This window comes from Microcebus murinus, chromosome X, assembly GCF_040939455.1.
Source record: "Microcebus murinus isolate Inina chromosome X, M.murinus_Inina_mat1.0, whole genome shotgun sequence".
In the NCBI taxonomy this organism is placed as follows: Eukaryota; Metazoa; Chordata; class Mammalia; order Primates; family Cheirogaleidae; genus Microcebus; species Microcebus murinus.
The window spans coordinates 31,957,916-31,978,698 of record NC_134136.1 but is presented as its reverse complement, the minus strand read 5'-3'; the positions used below and the strand labels follow the sequence as shown (position 1 = coordinate 31,978,698).

The following is a 20,783-nucleotide window of genomic DNA, read 5'->3' as shown; positions in this document are numbered from 1 at the left end:
TTCTTAATATATATTAGTTATATATTAGTCTTAATATATATTAGTATATATATTAGTCTTACAAAGCATATTATGTGTATATGTACATATACATTTATATATATTAGTACATATGTACACACACATATCTAAGTCTTATGACACATTTTTACACATGTTTCAGGAAGGGAAAGGATGGAGAGCAGGGAACTGTTTCTGCATCAGTTTGGGCAATTTACACATGTACCCCCGAGGGTCATCTGAACCAGTAAAGCAGGCCTACCAGGAACCTTCAGGGAGAGATCACCCCACAAGAGAAGGGGGACAAAATCTCATTCCTTAGACTTACAGCAGCAACTGAGTACAGCATGATGCCTCACTCAAACTTGTACCTTGGTCCAACTCCCAAATGGACTCATAACGTCCGATTCCCTGTGGAGAGGAAAGGTCCCATGATTGAAAACAGAAGGGGCTGTTTGGGAAGGACTCTGCGAGAAGACATTGTGGTCCAAGCAACCCTAGAGAAGTCCCACTTCTGTTAAGTGGCACTATAAAGCAGAAAGAGACCTTTAGAAGATAGAGTGGGAGTTCAACCCACTGGGGACTCCAGGAAACTCAGTGGGGTTTGGCACTTAGGGACCCCACTGCACTAGCAGCAGTGGGGCCAGCAGAGAGCAAAGGACACAGCAGAAGAGGCAGAGCAGTGCCCAGCAGGCATGGCAGGACCCCGGGGGAGGAGACAGGGGTAAAGGGCTCAACAGCAGAGGACTAGCATGAAAGCCCCCACCTCTGCCTAGTGGACTTGTTGAGTCCACAAGTTGATTCATGCCAGGCCCTCCCTCAAATAATTGGTGCTTCTATCCTATGGTGGTTTGGGGGTTCTGTATGCACAGGTGGGGACAAGATCCCATCAAGCGCCCCTCAGAGTTACTGCCTCATTTCTTCCTCACAGCAGCCCCGTGAGGCAAATATTTTCCCCATGAAAAGACTGAGTCTTAAACATGTGCATCTATAATAACAGCCAGTTTATTCCTCTGGCTAAGAGATCCAGAGGCAATCTGAAGTTTACATTTCTTTTTTATACATCTGTTATTGAGTTTATTAAGTGTTTCACTGCTTTCCAAAGGTGATTGACAAGTTGTTATATTGTGTCTATTTTAGAGGGTATTTTTTTCTTTTGGTGGCACAAGTAATACATACACACAAACATATATTCATTTTTTGGAAAATGAGAAGATGTAGATAGTCAAGAAAAAAGAGAAAGAAAATACAGATCGCACAGAGATTCACTGTTAACCTTTGGTGTATAATAAATCAGACACTTTCCTCTGCATTACGTCATATAGAAATGTACATATAAAGTGTATGTATACACATACATATATACACACTGTTTTTTCAATTTGTTATTTTCACTTTACAATATACAATGAGCATCTTCTCATGCAAATGAATGAGACCCTTTATTAAGTGAGTAAGATTGGGTCAAAAGATGAGATGTTGACAAGTCATATGTAAATCTAAGCAACACCGAAGGACTGGGGTAAACTAATGACAATATTTAGCAAGGAAATGCAAACAGAAAGCAGTGGCAATATTAATAACAGAAAATAACTGAATTTTCAGAGAAATGCATTAAATGGGATAAGGACGGTCCCGAGAATGCCTATTGTTAGAATGCAGAGCCCTGAATCTCTTTCTCAGCCCCCTTATCTCCTCCAAACACCTTTCCATCTCATCTCCCTCTCTTGTCATTTCCTCATCCTTAAAATGCCTATAGTCTATGTCCTCTTTAAATTCTTCAAGAGACTGAAGCAGCCTCTGTCTGAAATTCCATTCGGTTTGTTGGCGTTCAAATTCTCCGTAGGGGCATTCTTCCTCCCTCTTTGGCACGCTGCATTTGGGCTTTCCTTCATTTTCTTTGCAGGGTTTTTGCATGATGTTGTTGTTTCCTGCTTAATGAAGGGGAGAAAATGTAGAGACGGATTGCTTAGTCACTTTTAAATGGGGATTGTCAGTTTCTCTTTGAAGCAAGATGCTCGCCTTAATCTCCCACCCCCGCCCCACAGGTCCAGCCTCAGACATTCCGGCAGCGGCTGCAACGCGGCTCCCGCGTCCCCCGCCCCTCCCCCACCTCCCCCCACCCCTCCCCCACCTCCGCCCCCACAGCCGCCCCCACCCCTCCCCCACCGCTGCCCCCCACCTCCATCCACCTCCGCCTCCTCCTTCCTTCCCCTCCAGGAACCCACCATTTCCCCAGCAGACAAGGTTAATGGCCTCTCTGATGGGCGGGAGAAGGGGAGCAGACGCGGAGGTGGACGAGAAGAGGTGAACCGTGAAGCCGCAAATTTTACCCTGCTTTCGCCCTTCCCGACTCCCACCCTCAGAGATCTCGGTCTAAATGCCTCCCTCACACTGACCTGTGCCGACGCGGGGTTGTTTCCTGCTCTTTTTCTTGCTTCAGATGTCTGTTAGCACAGACCCTCCGACCTGCAAACAAAAAGGAAGGGGGCGGGGAGAAGGGAGTTCTCCGTGGATCAACCGGCAGCTCCAGGGACGAGACACTCGTTATTATCTTGAATCCGGGATTCTCATCTCCATCGGTCGCCCCCAATTTTCCTACCTCCTTGTTCCCTTCCGATCCCTACCCTTCGCGCCAGGATTTCTGTTCCCACCTCCCACCCCTCACCCTCAGGCCTGGTCCTTGCAAGGCCCATGGTCGCCCTCCTCCTTCTGCCCCACCCAACCACGGCGGCAGGCCAGCATTGAGAAAGCGAACTATTTTCAAGGTATCTCTAAATTTCTCTCGTCCCCATCCCAGGATGATTTCAGCCTTTCTCCACCTACCAACCCACACCCCAGGCCTACCATTTTATCCAACGGAATTGGAGAAAGACCAGAGAGAAGGATAAAAAGAAAGCTTGCCAGGATGAGAAAAGCTGATTATTTCTAAACTATCACTGAATATCTGGGTGTCTCTCAAGAGACTTCAACCTCCCTCTCCCCCCCACTTAAAAAGCTACAATTATCTCCGACGATTTTGCAGGGGAGCAAGCCTGGACCTATTCCAATAACTAGATTCAGCCACTACTGTCCCCGGGGTCTCAGTTGTTCCTTCATACCAGCTTGCTGGGATTTAAGGAATTTACCTCTTCCTTCCCTTCGCCACAAGCACCCACGTCTGCAGAGCAGTGAGGAGCTGGTACCCAGAGGAGAAAGAAGCCCAGGAATATAAGGACTTCAGTTCACAGCAGCTCCTGATCACGTGAGGATTATGTCATCCTCCAACTCTGGTCCCCACTTTCCCCTCCCACCAGCAATGCTGCAGAAGTGGATGGCTTACCAACCTCCCACCCCCAACCACACCAGGCCCTGTCACTCACTTTTGTCTTTGCTAATTCCAGAGGTCAAAAGTGGCCCCTTCTCCTTGTGATTGGAATTTGCCTTTCTCTAATTACCAGGGAGGGACTGCATCTTCCCATAGTTATATTAACCATTGTTACTTTTTTAGTGGTTGCATGGAGAGAGAGGATTACTTATCCTTTCCTAGGCTACAGGAACAGAAAAGTAGCTACCTTTCCTCTACCCACCCTCTTCTCAGCCACTAACAGCTACCATTTAACTTGCAAATCCTGGAAACCCAATTGGAGGGAGTGGGATGAGTTAGGAAAGGAGGCAATGATTAGGATTGTGTTTTTTACTTTTGTCCTGATAATTTCTTATTATTTTCCAATCTTTCCATAAACTTATTATAAACATTTAATCATCACAAATATGATGAAGATATGTACCTTTGGAAATATTCAAGATAGGAAGATAAAAAGACCCAGCCACCTGTTTCTGCTGCTGAATTCATAACATAAATATAAACCCTTCAAGCAGACACATTTCTGGAAGTTTAAAATGGACAGGGAGGCTGGGTGCAGTGACTCATGCCAGTAATCGTAGCACTTTGGGAGTCCAAGACAGGAGGATTGCCTGAGGTCAGGAGTTCAAGACAAGCCTGAGTAAGAGTGAGACCCCTATCTATACATAAAATAGAAAAATTAGCTGGGTGTCTTGGCACACATCTGTGGCCCAAGCTACCTGGGAGGCTGAGACAGGAGAATTGCTTGAGCCCAGGAGTTTGAGGTTGCTGTGAGCTATGCTGACACCACTATAATCTAGCCTGAGCAACAGAGAGGAACTTGTATCATAAAAACAAAAATGTACAGGGAGGTTGGAACCTACATTTTGAGGGGCTTCTGAGTATGTGAGGTTCTTTCATTTAGTGAGTCACTGAGACCATAATCCCATAGCACCTTGCCCTTAGATTTTCAGATCTCAAAAGTCAGTCACAAATTTTTACTACTTTGATATCAGTATCATACCCACTCTTTCCCAGTTTGTCCCATGCCCATACTCCCTTTTTTCCTTCAATACTATGCCCAAAATATCCCAACTTTCCTCAACACCCTCATTCAGAACAGAATAGCTTTTCATTTTCCCCAAACATCTTCATCCTAGTTATCTTTTCCTAGACCTTATTCAGCCATTGAGGAATTAGAAGTTACTTGGAGCACTAACAGACACTGGTCACATTTAATCATTCAACACACAAAACTCTTTGTTGCTAAGGACTTTGGTACTCATGTAAGTATATTTGTTCTTGATTTCTTAGCTTGAAATATATACAATGAAAGAAAGGGGGATATGTAAAGTTCTTAGAATTTGTTTTTAGAAAGACCGTGGCTCATTATGAATGTAAAATTGCCACCAACCAGTTAGATGTAAATGGCTCCAGAAAAGGGTAAGTGGTCAGAAAGAGAAGAGGTCTTAAATAGAGTGGAGCAATGTTGTCACAGATATTAACAAATGATTAGTTGTGACAAAGGCAGAAAATTACTTAGGATGGAAAGTTCCTAAATCTTCTGTGAACAGCTTTTCATGCAGATTGTTAGACTCAGAGTTATGAAATGGCTGGAAGGATCTAAGTGCTGAAGAATTTGCATCTTTTTTTTCCACTAAGAAGGTTTTTGAAATTTATATAGAAAAAATACAATAAATAAAGCCAGCCATAAGACAAACATAGAACTCTGAGAAGGATTTGCTAATGAGATCATGGACAAATGGCTATAAACTGTAAGAAATAGGCCAACAATTCAATAAGCAAATAAGCAAAATATATGAATATCTTAGTAAGAAGAATGGCATTGGACAGATCCTAGTTTGAATGAATTGCACTTACCTTTTGTGTAAACTTGGATGTAAAACTTGGGTACTAAAACTTCTCTGTGCTTCATCTATAAAATGGAGCTAATAGTTTTAAATATCTCAGAGTTGTCAGGACTAAATGACATAAGTTACGTAAAAGTAGTATTACTGCATACAATTACCAAAAGCAGGCCTGGTACTGGGGTGGGAGGCTGAAGCCTAGGGCTGCTGAGGTCATCTTGGCAGTGGAGCAGGCCCAGAGACTGATCCCTCAGCGAAGGCCTGGAACCTGGGGCTGTGGGATTCAGCCTGGTGTGGAGGTCGGCTTGGAGGCTCAGCCTGCAGTTACTGGCCTAGAGTCTGAGGCCATGGGGGCCTGCCCAGTACAGACTATTACTGGGGTGGGCTCAGTGTTGAGGTCCAAGGCAAAGTCTAGTACTCACTTCCCTTTCCTTCCCCCAGGTGGTTGGTATCTCTCTCCATGCTGTGCAGCCTGGGGTTGAGGAAGGGGTAACATGGGTAATGTAAAACTGTCCTTCCCACCCTCTTCAATGCATGTTTTCTTATTTCTGTGCTACACTCAGGTGCTGTAACCTCTCATCTGGTCTCCTCATTTCTTATGAAGGCATTTTCATGCATGGATAGTTGTTCAAATAGATGTTTCTTTGGGAAAACGAGTACTGGAAAGTCCTGTTCTGCCATCGTGCTGACATCCAGCTCCTCACATCTCAATTAATTTTTTTTTTTTTTTTTGAGACAGAGTCTCGCTTTGTTGTCCAGGCTAGAGTGAGTGCCGTGGCGTCAGCCTAGCTCACAGCAACCTCAAACTCCTGGGCTCGAGCGATCCTTCTGCCTCAGCCTCCCGAGTAGCTGGGACTACAGGCATGCGCCACCATGCCCGGCTAATTTTTTTTTTATATATATATATCAGTTGGCCAATTAATTTCTTTCTATTTATAGTAGAGACGGGTCTTGCTCTTGCTCAGGCTGGTTTTGAACTCCTGACCTTGAGCAATCCGCCCGCCTCGGCCTCCCAAGAGCTAGGATTACAGGCGTGAGCCACCGCGCCCGGCCTCAATTAATTTTTAATAAGGCAGAAAAAGAGGGTAAAAAAAGGAATAATGAAAAGATGAGACATATGAAAGCAAATGGCAAGATATAAGGTTTAAACCTAGTCGTATTAATAATTACATCAAACATTAATTGCCTAAGCATACCAAGTCAAAAAGGAGAGTGTGATAGTTGATTTTGAGTGTCAACTAGACTATATTAGGGGATACTCAGCTGATAAAGCATTATTTATTCTCAATGCTTTAGAAGGCACTGAGTCAATCCCTCTTCTGCTGAAAGTGAAACCCAAGTGGTTTTGCTTTTGATTAGAGTGATTGGACTGCCATAGATGTGTTTGTGAGGGTGTTTCCACCCTCACAACTTGGTGGACTGAATGGGGAAGATCCACCCTGAGTGTGGATGTGCACCATCCAATCAACTGGCTGACTGATGGAACAAAAGAGTAGAGGAAAGGTAAATTCTTACCATCGCTCCAGTGGAGCCAGGATGATCTTCTCCTGCCCTTGGACATCATAACTCCAGGTTCTCTGGCTTTTGGACTCTAGTACTCACCACCAGCAGCTACCCAGGCTCTCAGGCCTTTGGCCTCAGACTGATAATTACACCATTGATTTCTTGGTTCTGAGGCCTTTGGACTTGGACTAAGCCACTACTGGCTTTCCTGGTTCACTAGCTTGAAAATGACCTATTGTGAAACTTCTTAGCTTCCATAATCAAGTGAACCAATTCCCCTAATAAATCCCTTTTCATGTATCTGTCTACATATCCTATTGGTTTCATCTCTCTGAGGAACCCTGACTAAAACAGAGAGGTTGACAGATTGGGTAAAAATGCTAAAACACTTATGTGCTTTCTATGAGAAACATACTTTGGGCTGGGCATGGTGGCTCACACCTGTAATCCCAGTGCTTTGGGAGGCCGAAGCAAGAGGATCACTTGAACCCAGGAGTCTGAGACCAGCCTGTGCAACATAGTGAGATCCCGTCTCTAAAAAAATATTTTTTTTCAGATTAGCCGAGCATGGTGGCATGTGCCTGTAGTACTAACTACTTAGAAGGCTGAGGCGAGAGGATTGAGCCCAGACGTTTGAGGTGAGCTATGATTGGGCTAGTGCACTCCAGCCTGGGTGACAGAGCAAGATCCTGTCTCAAAAAAAGAAAAAAAAGAAAGAAAAGAAGAAAGAAAGAAAGAAAAAGAAAGACACTTCAAATGTTAATATAAAGGCAGAGATTGGTTAATAGTAAAGGAATGAAAAAAATAGCACGGAAACACTAGTCATACGAAAGCTGGAATGATTAGATGAAAATCAACACAGTAGATTTCAGAGCAAGAAATGTCCATGGACAGATGAATGAATAAATAAAATGTGGTACATACATACAATGGGATATTATACAGAGTTAACATGTTTATCCCTGGGGTAATAGAATTAGAGAAATGATAGGACCTTACACCTTCAGAACTCAATGAAAGATAGTCACAATGATTTATTAGATATCCACTGGTATGTGTCAGATGGGTAGGTAGGGAGGCAACAAAAGCCAACCACAAGGACATAGTGTTTACACTCTAAGAGACCTCTGAGAACCTTAGCTTTGGTGGCATCTGCTATGTGCTGAGCATAGGCTAGTTGTGTAGGCTAGTGGGCTACACCATATGACCCCCTCATCAACCTATGAGGTAAATAACCTTTTCTATATTTGACACATGAGAAATTTGATGTTTGTCCATGGTTACAAAGCAGGTCATCTGTCTGTGTTCTGTTCTTCATGCCCATTTTCCTCAGTTATCAGCCAGTTCCTAGCGGGCTTGTAACTGAGCTTTTTTAGCCGCTCCTTGGTGGTCATCAACGACATAAGAAAACAGATGCTGAGTAAATCAGTATCCATGGGTAAATGAAAGTGTTGGGGATACTGGCACAATTAGAAATGCAATGTTTTAAAATTTTTATATATAAATATAAAAAAATATGTTAAGGCTGGTCAACTGGAGCCATTTGGAGAATTAGAGAAAGGGGATAGATAGGCCTTCTTGTCAAGGGTTCATAGCCAGATGCCTATATTACTCAAGGTTCTCCAGAGAAACTGAAGCAAAAGGATGTATGTGTGTGTGTACATATATATATCATATAATGCATATATAATATATATATAACATATATACACACACATATATACACAGAGAGAGAGAGAAAGAAAGAAAGAAAAAAAGAAGGAAGGAAGGAAGGAAGGAAGGCAGGCAGGCAGGCAGGCTCAAGATGGCCAACTAGATACAGGTAGTATATGCCTCCTCCATGAAGAGGAACCAGAATAGTAAGTACTCATGTTTTGAACAGATTGTCTAGGAGAGAACACTAGGATTCACCAGAGAAGTGACAGGAAACACCAAAAGTATTTCTAAGGAGAAACTAAGGAGAGGGGTCAAGGCAGCTGCCTGACTGGGGACTGGCTGAGATCCAGGAGAAGCTCTTGGACGTGGGGAAACAGTAAGAGAGAAATCTCCAAGGCTTCACATTCTGAAACAGGCTTTTATAATCTTGGCTATGGAAGAAAACCTCAACTCACTTGAACCTCAGGCCAAATATAGGGAGCTGCCTACAGAATGCACAGAGATGTTGCACCAGAAAGAAAACCCACACAGAATCCCACAGGCATCAGAGCCTAGAGCTCCTCCAGTCGCATGCCATTCTGAGAGCCTAGATACAGGAGATCTATAGAGAGGGCTGGTGCCCCTGAACTGCTCTGAGGAAGGAGAGGGGAAACTGAGGGCTCCCATACAACCCTCGGAAGGGCTCCACCACCTTGCTTCAGGCTGCTGTTGAGATTGAAATGTGAGTTGATCACACTCTGCACAGCTTCTTGCTCACACTGTCTGCCTGGAACGGGCCCCACTCTCTCTTGTCACAGGCTCAAGGTACCATTTTGAGAGTTTAATGCTGTGATTCACCCCACCCTCAGGTCAAGTGTAGGCAAACACAGCTACAGCCACCACCTGGCTGAGGAGGGACATGGAAACCAGGCATATCTAGGATAATACCCACCACTCCGCAACTGGCTGCTGTGAGACCAAGACGCGGATGGATTGTACTCCCTACTGCTTCTTGCCTGCACTGCTTGCCTGGGTGGGGTCCTACCCTCTCTGGTTGCAGGCCCACAGCCAGTGCCATTTTGAGAGTTTAATTCTGGGCTGTGCCCTGCCCTTGGGCTGAGTTCATGCCAATAGTTGCAGCTGCTGGCTAGCCAGGGAGGAAAAGGGAAACCAGGCTCTCCTATGCATGCCTAGTACAATACCCCATCCTGCAATGAGCTGCTGTGAGACTGAGACATGAGTGGACTACATTCCCTACAGCTCTGCCCTCAGGCCAAGTTTCAGGTGATGCAGCTGTAGCTGCCACTCAGCCAAGGAGGGACAGAAGAGACCAACCTCTCATAAGCATACCTAGGACCATACCCACTGCCTGCTACATGTGGCTTTTGGACTGCAGACTAGCCCAAAGACTAGCCCACACAACCCACTGCAGCTACCACCGACACCAACATGGACCTTTTGGTGTCAGTGGGTTACTCAACCACTGCTACTGCCATCACCCATGTCACATCAGCTGCCCAGGGGCCTGAGAACCTGCCCATACACTTGGCCAACTCCTCCCACTATTAGCTTCTAAGCAAGCCACCTGGGAGCCTAAGAGTTGGCCCTCCAGGGCCCACTAACACCATTGCCAGTATGAGCTGCTCTGGTGCCTAGAAGCAGGCACACTCAGCCCATTGCTTCAACCACTAAGGCCCGAAGACTGGCTCAGTTGGTGTCCAAGTTACCAGTAAAACTTCACCATAGTCTGAGTAAATCACAGATACCACTAACCCTGCATAACCGCTGAAGAAATCATATAAAGATCACTACCACGGGCACCCCAAACCAAAGCCAAATTGTCCTACCAAACCAACAACATATATACATCTTTAGGAAAAGATTCTTCCCTACAAAAGCAATTTCAAAAAATTGGAAGAAATGACAGCTATACCAAATACACAGATAAAACAGAAGGACACAGAAAACATGAAAAAGCAAGGAAATATGACACTACCAAAGGGCCAAAACAATTGTCCAGCAATAGATCCCAGTGAAAAAGAACTCAAAATGCCAAAGAATTCTAAATATTGATTTCAAATAATCTCAATGAGATGCGAGAGAAATCTGAAAACCAGCACAAAGAAATCAGAAAATCAACTCAGAATATGAATGAGAAATTTACCAAGGAGATAGATATCTTAAAAAAAATTCTGGAACTGAAAAATTCACTGAAGTACATACAAAATACATTTGAAATCTTCAATAATATACTATGACCAAATAGAAGAACAAATCTCAGAAACTGAAGATAGGCCTTTTGAAATAATCCAGTCAGCCAGTCAGCCAGAAAAAGGGAAAAAAGAATTAAAAGAAGGAACAAAGCCTTCAGGACATCTGTGAATACATAAAGGAACCAAACTTATGAATTATTGATATCCCTGAGGAGGAAGAGAGATCAAAAAGTTTAGAAAACCTATTTAAGGAAATAATTAATAAAAGCTTCCCAGGTCTTGTAAGAGAGTCAGATATCCAGGTACAGGAGGCTCAGTGATACCCAGGCAAATACATTGCAAAAACGACTTCACCAGCCGGGCGCGGTGGCTCACGCCTGTAATCCTAGCACTCTGGGAGGCTGAGGCGGGCGGATCGCTCAACGTCAGGAGTTCGAAACCAGCCTGAGCAAGAGCAAGACCCTGTCTCTACTATAAACAGAAAGAAATTAATTGGCCAACTAATATATAAAGAAAAAATTAGCCAGGCATGGTGGCACATGCCTGTAGTCCCAGCTACTTGGGAGGCTGAGGCAAGAGGATTGCTTGAGCCCAGGAGTTTGAGGTTGCTGTGAGCTAGGCTGACGCCATGGCATTCACTCTAGCCTGGGCAACAAAGGGAGACTCTGTCTCAAAAATAAATAAATAAATAAATAAACAAACAACAAAAACAAAAAAAAAAACCGACTTCACCATGGTATATTACGTTCATAATGTCTAAAGTCAAAGTGAAATAAGGAATTTTAAAATAAGCAAGAGAAAAATGTCTAGTCATCTATAAAGGAAACTTCATCAGAGTAACAGTGGACTTCTTATCAGAAGCTTTACAGGCCAGAAGAGAATGGGATGATGTATTCAAAGTGGTGAAAGGAAAAAAAAATCTGTCCGCCAAAAATTTTATATCCTGCCAAAATAAGCTTCATAAATGAAGGAGAAATAAAGTCTTTCCCAGAGAAGTAAATGCTGAGGGAATTCATCACTACTAGACTGGCCCCACAGAAAATACTCAAAAGGGTCTTAAACATGGAAACAAAAGGTTGGTACTCACCATGACTTGCAAGTCTTATAAAACAATCACACAAAGGAGGAAGAGAAAATAATCAAATGACAGCATCACAGAATTTCTTCAAACCACAAAGATGAAAAGACAGAAAAATAGAAACAAAGAATTTATAGAACAGCTAGAGGATAATTAACAGTATGACAAGAATAAAGCATTACATATCAGCATTAACCTTGAACATAGAGGATGGTGGTCTTTTGAGATGCTAATATGCCACCTTCCTTATTTGCTGGCAAGTCAAACTTCTGTTTCCTTTTCCTCAAACCATTTGTCTTCATTCTTCATTTTCACTGATTCAGCCTCAGAGACAAGTACCGAACTTTTGGTAACAAAATTTGGCATTGCTGGGTGGGCCTGTCAGCACCCCAGTGGGATGGCACCCATGATCGACTGCTGCCATGGCTGGAAGAGGTGGGGAGCAGCTCCAGTCAAGCCATGGATCTTCGCCAGTAGGAGCATTGTCTTTTCAGGATGAGAGATTGAGGGACTGGCCCAGCAGCTGCCAGCACCTGTTTAGCTCTGGGGAACTCCCATCTCTTCTTTCCCAGATTAGACACAACTCCTCGAAGACTGAAGCTTGTTGAGGAAAAGGAAATGGATTTGTAAAGAGTCGCAATGCCTTGGCCCTTCAAGTGAGTCCCCTGGTATATTACGTTCATAATGTCTAAAGTCAAAGTGAAATAAGGAATTTTAAAATAAGCAAGAGAAAAATGTCTAGTCATCTATAAAGGAAACTTCATCAGAGTAACAGTGGACTTCTTATCAGAAGCTTTACAGGCCCCTGGTATGCACACCAAGACCCTTCCCCATTTGGGGAAGGTTGTGAACCTTCCAGCTCTGTGATAGAGCATTTGTGGCACTGCTGGTGTGGGAGTCATGATTGAGCAGGACTAAAGAACCTGGGGGGGGGTTCATCCCCTTTTTGGTTAAGAGAATTCATTCTCTTTTGTGCAGCTCCCATTTGTTTGGTAGGCCTTGGCATTGAGATTGCTTGCCTTAGAAATTTCCTGTACCACAAAGAAGACAGAATAATGGCCTGCAAACATATAAAAAATGCTCAACATCTCTAATCATCAGAGAAATGCAAATCAAAACTACAATGAGATACCACCTAACCCCAGTGAGAATGGCCTATATCAAGAAATCCCAAAACAACAAATGCTGGCGAGGATGCGGAGAGACAGGAACACTCTTATGGGACTGCAACTATATGGGACTGAACACTCTTATGGGACTAACAGGAACACTCTTATGGGACTGCAACTCTTATGGGACCGAACACTCTTATGGGACTAATGTGCAACCTTTGTGGAAAAGAATTTGGAGATACCTCAAACAGCTAGAAATAGAAATACCATTCGACCCAGCAATAGCATTGTTGGGCATCTACCCAAAAGAGCATAAGACATTCTACTATAAAGACATCTGCACCCGAATGTTTATGGCAGCACAATTCACTATTGCACAGTCATGGAAACAACTCAAGTGCCCGTCAATTCATGAGTGGATAATTAAAATGTGGTATATGCTCACAATGGAATATTACTCAATCCTAAGAAATGACAGTGAGCTAGCACCGTTTATGCTATCCTGGATTAAGCTTAAGCCCGTTATCCAAAGCGAGGCGACACAAGACATGGAAAATGGGCCCCACATCTACTCGCCATCAAATTGGTACTAATTAAAACTATGGTTCTCAAATGGTGGTAATGTTCACCAGGGATTCGAGGGGGAGCGGGATGTGGCGAGCATTTTGGAGGGGAAGGGCATAACTCTAACCCTTCTTAGGGAGAGGCAGATATACAATGTAACCAAAATGTCAAAAAAAAAAAAAAAAGAAGAAGAAGAAAAACTTTTTATCCGGTGGTGGACAGGCGGGAGGGGGGAGGGGGAGAAGGGTGTATACTTACATATTGTGTGCGGTGCGCACCACCAGGGGATTGGACACACTTGAATCTCTGGTACATTAGGGGGAGAGAGGGGGGCAGGGGCAATATTTGTAACCCTAACAATATTTGTACCCCTATAATATGATGAAATAAAAGGAAGAAAAAAAAAAGAAATTACCATCTACTCATCAACTTGTGCTTGTCATTGTTGTTTGTGAGTTTTGTTTTAACATGGGAGACTCCATTTCTATTCCATGTGTAAGTCCCTTGGGGAGAATCTTGGCTGAATGGCCAACTTATAGCTATAAGCCTACATCTAAAAAGAGAATGGTGTTTTATTGTAATACTGCTTGGCCAATGTATGTCCTGGAATGTGAGGAGAAGTAGCTGTTGAATGGAACCTTAAATTATTATTTGTCAAAAGTCAGGTAAATAGGATGAGATTCATATGTACAATCTTTCATGCAATTGCATAATAAAGAGGCTAAAAGGCCTGGGACAGAATTGATGGTGTAAAGGAAACCACCACTAGCGTGTGAGGATAATCAAACCCTGGGTAAGAAAATTGACGAGGAATTAGCCAGGTTGAATCTCATGAACCCTTTCAATCCAAACCTCACAGAACCCATTCCCCCACCACCAGCTTCCCTCTACCTGCCGCTGCTGGTGGAGGGGCTCCCAATTAGGGAGGGCATGACTGGAACTAATTCTTTGGTCCCATATCTACTGGGTTATGACTCAGGAGCAGGAATGGTCTCTCCTTTCAAGACCCAGCAGGGAACGCAATTTGGCCAGAGGGCACCCATAGCCAGGGCAGGGCAGTTTTCACTATGGCAATGTCTGATGGGGGCTTGAATGCAGGACAACTGGCAGGGTATTATTGGGCTTACACCTCATTTTCCACCTGAAAATTTACACATGGCTAATATGACATTTATAGGTCAGAGTGCTCTCCAGATATAAGGAGGAAACTGCTGCGTGTAGAAGGGGTAATAATTGGCATGAATCCCTCACAGTTTGTTGATATGCCTTTAAAGTATATAAGGCTAGAGAAGAACAAAAACTAAAACCTATGTGTGTTTTGTCCCAACCAAGGGTCCTTTGAGACAGTCAAAAAATGAAAGGATGGAAAAGGCCACCCAAGGTTGAAGTACAATCAGGGTGCATTTTGTAAATAAAGAGGAAGGATGTTGGAAAGAACACTGCCTGAAATTGTAGAGAGCTCTGGGTAACAAGAAACTTTCAGGAGAGTAAATGGTTTCTGGAGTCCAGGACTCAGATGGTGAATGAGGGGACCAGAGCTCCATGCATCATTGGTGGGTCTCATCCAAATATTCCCACAGGAGCCCCAGGCACAATTGACAGTGGGGACTCAATTGTTGCACTTTTAATTGACACAGGAGCTACCTTTTCTGTTCTAAACTCTAAACTAACTTCCCTTAGCAAGGACACAGTGGCATTGGTTGGGGTAACTGGTCAAACCCAGCAACAACCCATGCTCCAACCTCTTGAGTGTCGACTGGAAGAACAAAAGTTGAGACACAGTTTCTAGTATATGCCAGACTGCCCAATACCTCTCCTAGGCTGTGATTTGTTGTGCAAGTTGAATGCTCTAATAACTTTTTTTCTGGAAAAGAAACAGCTCCATCTGCAGGTCCCACCCAAAAATGCTGTCCAGTTTCAATTTCTGCTCACCGACAAAGAAGCAAATTCCATTCTTCCTGAGGTCTACCAAAAAGCGAGTAAAGCCATATGGGCCAATTGGACCCCAGAATGTGCCATAACAGCCACCCCAATTACTGTTCTGTTAAAAGAAGGAGCCTCATGCCCTCATAAGAAACAATACCCCCTTAAAAAGAAAGCATTGGAAGGAATTGAACAAATTTCTAGAGGATAAACTAATTCATCCCTGTCAGTCCCTTATAATATGCCAGTTTTATCTGTCAAGAAGCCTCATACCGATGAGTACAGATTTGTACAGAATCTACCCACCATTAATGATATCATATAAAACATACACCCTATGGTGCCAAACCCATACACACTTTGTACAGCAGTACCAAGTGACTGTGAATGGTACTCAGCACTGGATTTAAAAGATACTTTCTTTTGCATTCCCTTGGAAAAAGAGACCCAACTCCTTTTTGTATTTGACCAAGGTATGGGCCCCTTTCCTTCATACAGAGTGACAATGGACTTTCCTTTATATCAGAGGTAACTCAACAAGTAAGTAAAGTCCTGTATCTAGAATGGAAATTGCATGCATCCTGGAGACCTCAATCTATGGGGAAAATGCAGAAAATAAATCATACTTTAAATAAAACTATAACAAAATTGATGCAGGAAACTCATGTAAAATTGGATAAGGTGTTGCCACTGGCTCTCCTCCAGGTAAAGGTAGCCCTTAGAAGCAGGCTTAAGTTAAGCCCCTGTGAAATAGTTTATGGGAGACTCTTCCTAGCACCCCAGGGTAAGTATGATAATATAACCATAAGTGGAAAAGCAAACAGAGTAAAACAATATGTCGAATAAATAAATCAAATTCTAACTACTATATAAGAGTTTGCCTCTTTCAAGTCCTCACCCCAGTTGGAAGCACCCCTCTATCCTTTCAAACCAGGTGACTGGATGTTGCTTAAAGCCCAGAAAGAACATGTACCCAAACAACAACTGGCAGAGAAGTGGAAGGGACCCTATGAAGGTCCCTAATAATTCACACCTCATTGAAGTTGTCAGAAGTAAAACCTTGGGTCCATAATACCAGAGTAAAGAGGTGTCTCGTGGAAGAGGAGGACACAACCCTCCAGTAGATGGGCCAGCCTTTAGGTGATCTAAAGTACCTGTTTAAGAAAAAGGAAAAATGAAAACATTGATATTTTTGCTAACCCATTTTTGGCTATTCTGTCTATAGGATGGAGAGACAACTCCTTAATGAGGATTTCCCAAACTATTACCACTTCTGCTGATCTGTCTCACTGTTGGGTTTGTCATTGCAACTAAAAGTTCTGTATTCAGAGGTTCCATGTTTCTTTATTACCCGGCCCCACATCAGACATTATGTACAAGGTGACAATAAGGACCCACTGTCCTTGCATACCAAGTGGGGCAAAACCCCTCTCATCAGGTATCCTCCATTTCACCTTGTCAATCCTCATGGTTGTAATTGTTACTTATGCCCTTTTTCACCTGGTAATCTGTTACATTCTTTATTTTTTGTAAATCTACTGCCAAAGCTTTGATAAACCAGAAAAAACAATGGCATAAACAAGTACAAAGCTTCTATCTAAAATGCCCTAATTCGGTAGGAAGCAGCTTGACGAATACACCACCCCTTCTTCCATAGATATGAGAGGATAAAATTGACAGTGGGGAATGTGTAACAGAGGTAAAAGTATGAGAACAGACAATAAAATATTTTATGAATTGTCTCTTTAACCACCCCATCCCACCCTTCTTGGAAATTAAAACCTGCATTCCTTCCCGACACCAGTAATCAAAGAGGCAGAAAAATATTCTTTGCTGTTTATTTTCTAGTATCTTAAACCACAGGAGATGGCACAGCAGAATTGTCAAAAGATTATAGTTAATGGAGATAAGGTCAACTGAAACTACCAACTAGAATTAAACAACAATAGCATGAAGCCATGACATGTGACCTGGTCACATAGACCCAAGCCCAACCTCTGAAAACCCTCATTTAAAAAGCCCTGTTTTTCTTCTTAAATGTAAGATGATGGTCTTTTGAGACATTAGTATGCTGCCCTCCTCATTTTCCAGCAGATTAATAAACTTCTCTTTCCTGTTCCTAAATAAATAAATAAAATTTTAAAACTTTTGAACAAAATGAGTTAAATGTTCCACTCAAAATAGATTGGCACAATGGATTAAAAAAAACAAAAAATATGATTTAACTATGCTGCTTACAAGAAACACACCTTACCCATAAAGACACACATAAACTGAAAGTAAAAGAGTGGAAAAAGATATTTCATGCAAACAGAAACTGAAAGTGAACAAGAATAGCTGTACTAAATACTAGATAAAACAGACTTTAAATAAAAAATAGTAAGAAAAGTCCAGGCGTGGTGGCTCACATCTGTAATCCCAGCACTTTGGGAAGCCGAGGTAGGAGGATCGCTTGAAGCCAGGAATGCAAGACCAGACTGGGCAACATAGTGAGACCCCATCTCTAAAAAATAAAAATAGCTGGGCAAGGTAGCATGCACCTGTAATCTTAGCTACCTGGGAAGCCAAAGCAGGAGAATGGCTGGAGCCCAGGAGTTTGAAGCTGCAGTGAGCTATGATCATGCTACTGCATTCCAGCCTGGATGACAGAGAAGGAGACACTAACTAAAAAAAAAAAAAAAAAAAAAATCAGAAAAAAAGACAAAAAGGTCCTTATATAATGATAAAGAGATCAATTCAGCAAGAGGATATAACAATCTAAAATATACATCCACCCAATATCAGAGCTCCCAGATTCACAAAACAACTATTACTATACCTAATGAAAAAGTTAGACAACAATACAATATAGTATAATAATAGTTGGGGATTTCATCACCCCACTCACAGTACTAGACAGATCATCAAGACAGAAAATCAACCAAATAATATTGGATTTAAATTGGACATTAAATCAAATGGTCTTAACAGACATTTACAGGACATTCTACCCAACAAATACAGAATATACACCCTTTTCAGCAGCACATGGAACATTCTCTAAGGCATACCACATGTTAGGCCAAAAAACAAGTCTTAAAATTTGAAATAAATCAAAATCACATCAAATATCTTCTCAGACCACAGGGGAATGATGCTAGAAATCAATGCAAAAAGGAACTTTAGAAACTATATACATATATACATGTAAATTAAATAGCATACTCCTGATTGATCATTGGGTCAATGAAGAAATTAAGACAGAAATTAAAAATTTTTTTGAAACGAATGAAAATGAAAACACAATATACAAAAACCTATGGGACACAGAAAAAGCAATGCTAAGAAAGAGGTTTGTAGTATTAAATACCTACATCAAAAAAGTAGAAAGATCACAAGTTAACAACTTAACATCATACCTCAAGTAACTAGACAAACAAGAACAAACGGAACCCAAAGTTAGCAGAAGAAAAGAAATAACAAAATCAGAGCAGAGCTAAATAAAATAGAGACAAAAAATATACAAAGGATCAATGAATTGAAAGTTGGTTCTTTAAAATGATAAATAAAATTGGTAAACCACTAAGTAGACTAACCAAGAAAAGATCAGAGGATATCAAAATAAACAGAATCAGAAACAAAAAAGTCAAGTGATACCACAGAAATACAAAAGATCATCAGAGATTTTAATGAACAACTATACACTCATAAACCAGAAAACCTAGAGGAAATTCCTAGAAACATACAATCTTCTGAGATTGAACCAAGAAGGAACAGAACTCCTAAACAGACATATATAATGAATAGCAAGATTAAATCAGTAATTTAAAAACCTCTCAACAAAAACAAGCCCAGGACTGGATGGATTCACAGCCAAATTGTACCAAACATAGAAAGAAAAACTAATACTAATCCTCTTGGAACTGTTCCAAAAAATTGAGGAGGAGGGAATTCTCCCCCACTCATTCTATGAGGTCAGTATCACCCTAATAACAAAACCAGACAAGGACACAACAAAAACTAAAAAACTATAGACCAATATCTCTGATGAACATAGATGCAAAAATCCTCAAAAAAAAAAAAAAAGTAACAAACTGAATCCAACAGCACATCAAAAAGGTAATACACCATGATCAAGTGGTTTTATAACAAGGATGCAAGGATGGTTCAACATACACAAATCAACACATGTGATATATCACATAAACATAACTAATTATATGATCATTTCAATAGATTCAGGAAAAGCATCCAATAAAATTCAGTATCCTTTCATGATAAAAATCCTCAACAAACTAGGCATTGAAGGAAAATATCTCAAAATAATAAAGGCCATATACAACAAACCCACAGCCAGCAATCATACTTAATGGTGAAAAACATTCCCCCTAAGAATTGGAACAAGACAAAGATGTCCACTTTCACCACTCTTATTCAACGTAGTACTAGAAGTCATAGCCAGAGCAATCAGGCAAGAGATAAAAATAAAAGGCATCCAAATTGGAAAAGAGGCAGTGAAGTTTTCCCTGTTCACTGATGATATGATCTTATTTCTAGAAAATCCTAAAGACTACACCAAAAAAGCTCTTCGATTTGATAAATGACAAAGTTCAGGAGACATAATCAATGTACAGAAATCATTAGCATTTCTGTACACCAAGAACAATCTAGCCAAGAACCAAATTAAGAGGGCAATCCCATTTATAATAGCTACAAAAAAACACCTAGGAATGTATTTAACCAAGGAGGTGAAAGATCTTTACAAGGAGAACTTAAATACTGATGAAAGAAATTGAAAAGGACATAAACAAATGGAAAAACATCCCATGCTCATGAATTTGAAGAATTAATATTGATAAAATGACCATACTGCCTCAATCAATTTGCAGATTCTATGCAACCCTATTAAAATACCAATGCCATTTTTCACATAATTAGAAAAAAAGTCTGAAATTTCATATGGAGCCAAAAAAGAGTTGAAGAGCCAGAGCAGTTTTGATCAAAAAATAAAACTAGAGGCATCACATTGCCTCACTTCAAATTATACTACAGGTTTATAGTAGCCACAACAGCATGATATTAGTATGTGAATAGACACATATATCAATAGAACAGAATAGAGAACTAATAATAAAGCCATATATTTACAGCCAATTGATCTTTGACAAAGTTGACGGGAACACATAGTGGGGAAAGGACACCTTTTCAATAAATGGTGTCAGGAAAATTGGATTGCCATATGCAGAAGAATGAAACTGGATTCCTTTCTTTCACCATATACAATAATCAATTCAAGATTGATTAAAGACTTGGAATGTAAGGCCTGAAACTATAAAAATACTAAAAGAGAACTAAGGGAAAACTCCTCTGCTGGACATTGATCTAGGCAAAAAGTCAATGGCTCAGACCTCAAAACCACAGGCAACAAAAATAAATATAAACAAATAGGACTTAATTAAACTACAAAGCTTCTGCACAGCAAAAGAAATAATTAGCAGAATGAACAGACAATCTACATAATGGGAGAAAACTATTTGCAAACTATACATTTGACAAGAAACTGATATCTAGAATTTACAAGGA

At 41.5% G+C, this 20,783-nt stretch overlaps 1 protein-coding gene across 2 annotated transcripts; it reads right to left on the bottom strand.

Moving 5' to 3' along the window:
- Positions 1 to 986: 986 nt before the first annotated feature.
- Positions 987 to 16,219, bottom strand: TCEAL7 (transcription elongation factor A like 7). Of its 2 annotated transcripts, none has more exons than XM_075999325.1 (3): positions 16,195 to 16,219; positions 2,400 to 2,469; positions 987 to 1,931 (listed from the first exon to the last, which is right to left on the bottom strand). In XM_075999325.1, the coding sequence occupies exon 3, from the start codon at positions 1,915 to 1,917 to the stop codon at positions 1,615 to 1,617; it is 303 nt and encodes a 100-aa protein (XP_075855440.1). In that variant the 5' UTR covers positions 1,918 to 1,931; positions 2,400 to 2,469; positions 16,195 to 16,219; the 3' UTR covers positions 987 to 1,614. The 2 variants fall into 2 exon arrangements, with proteins under 2 accessions (XP_075855440.1, XP_075855439.1); XM_075999324.1 differs by lacking the exon at positions 16,195 to 16,219 and adding an exon at positions 3,129 to 3,269.
- Between the last annotated feature and the right edge of the window lie 4,564 nt (positions 16,220 to 20,783).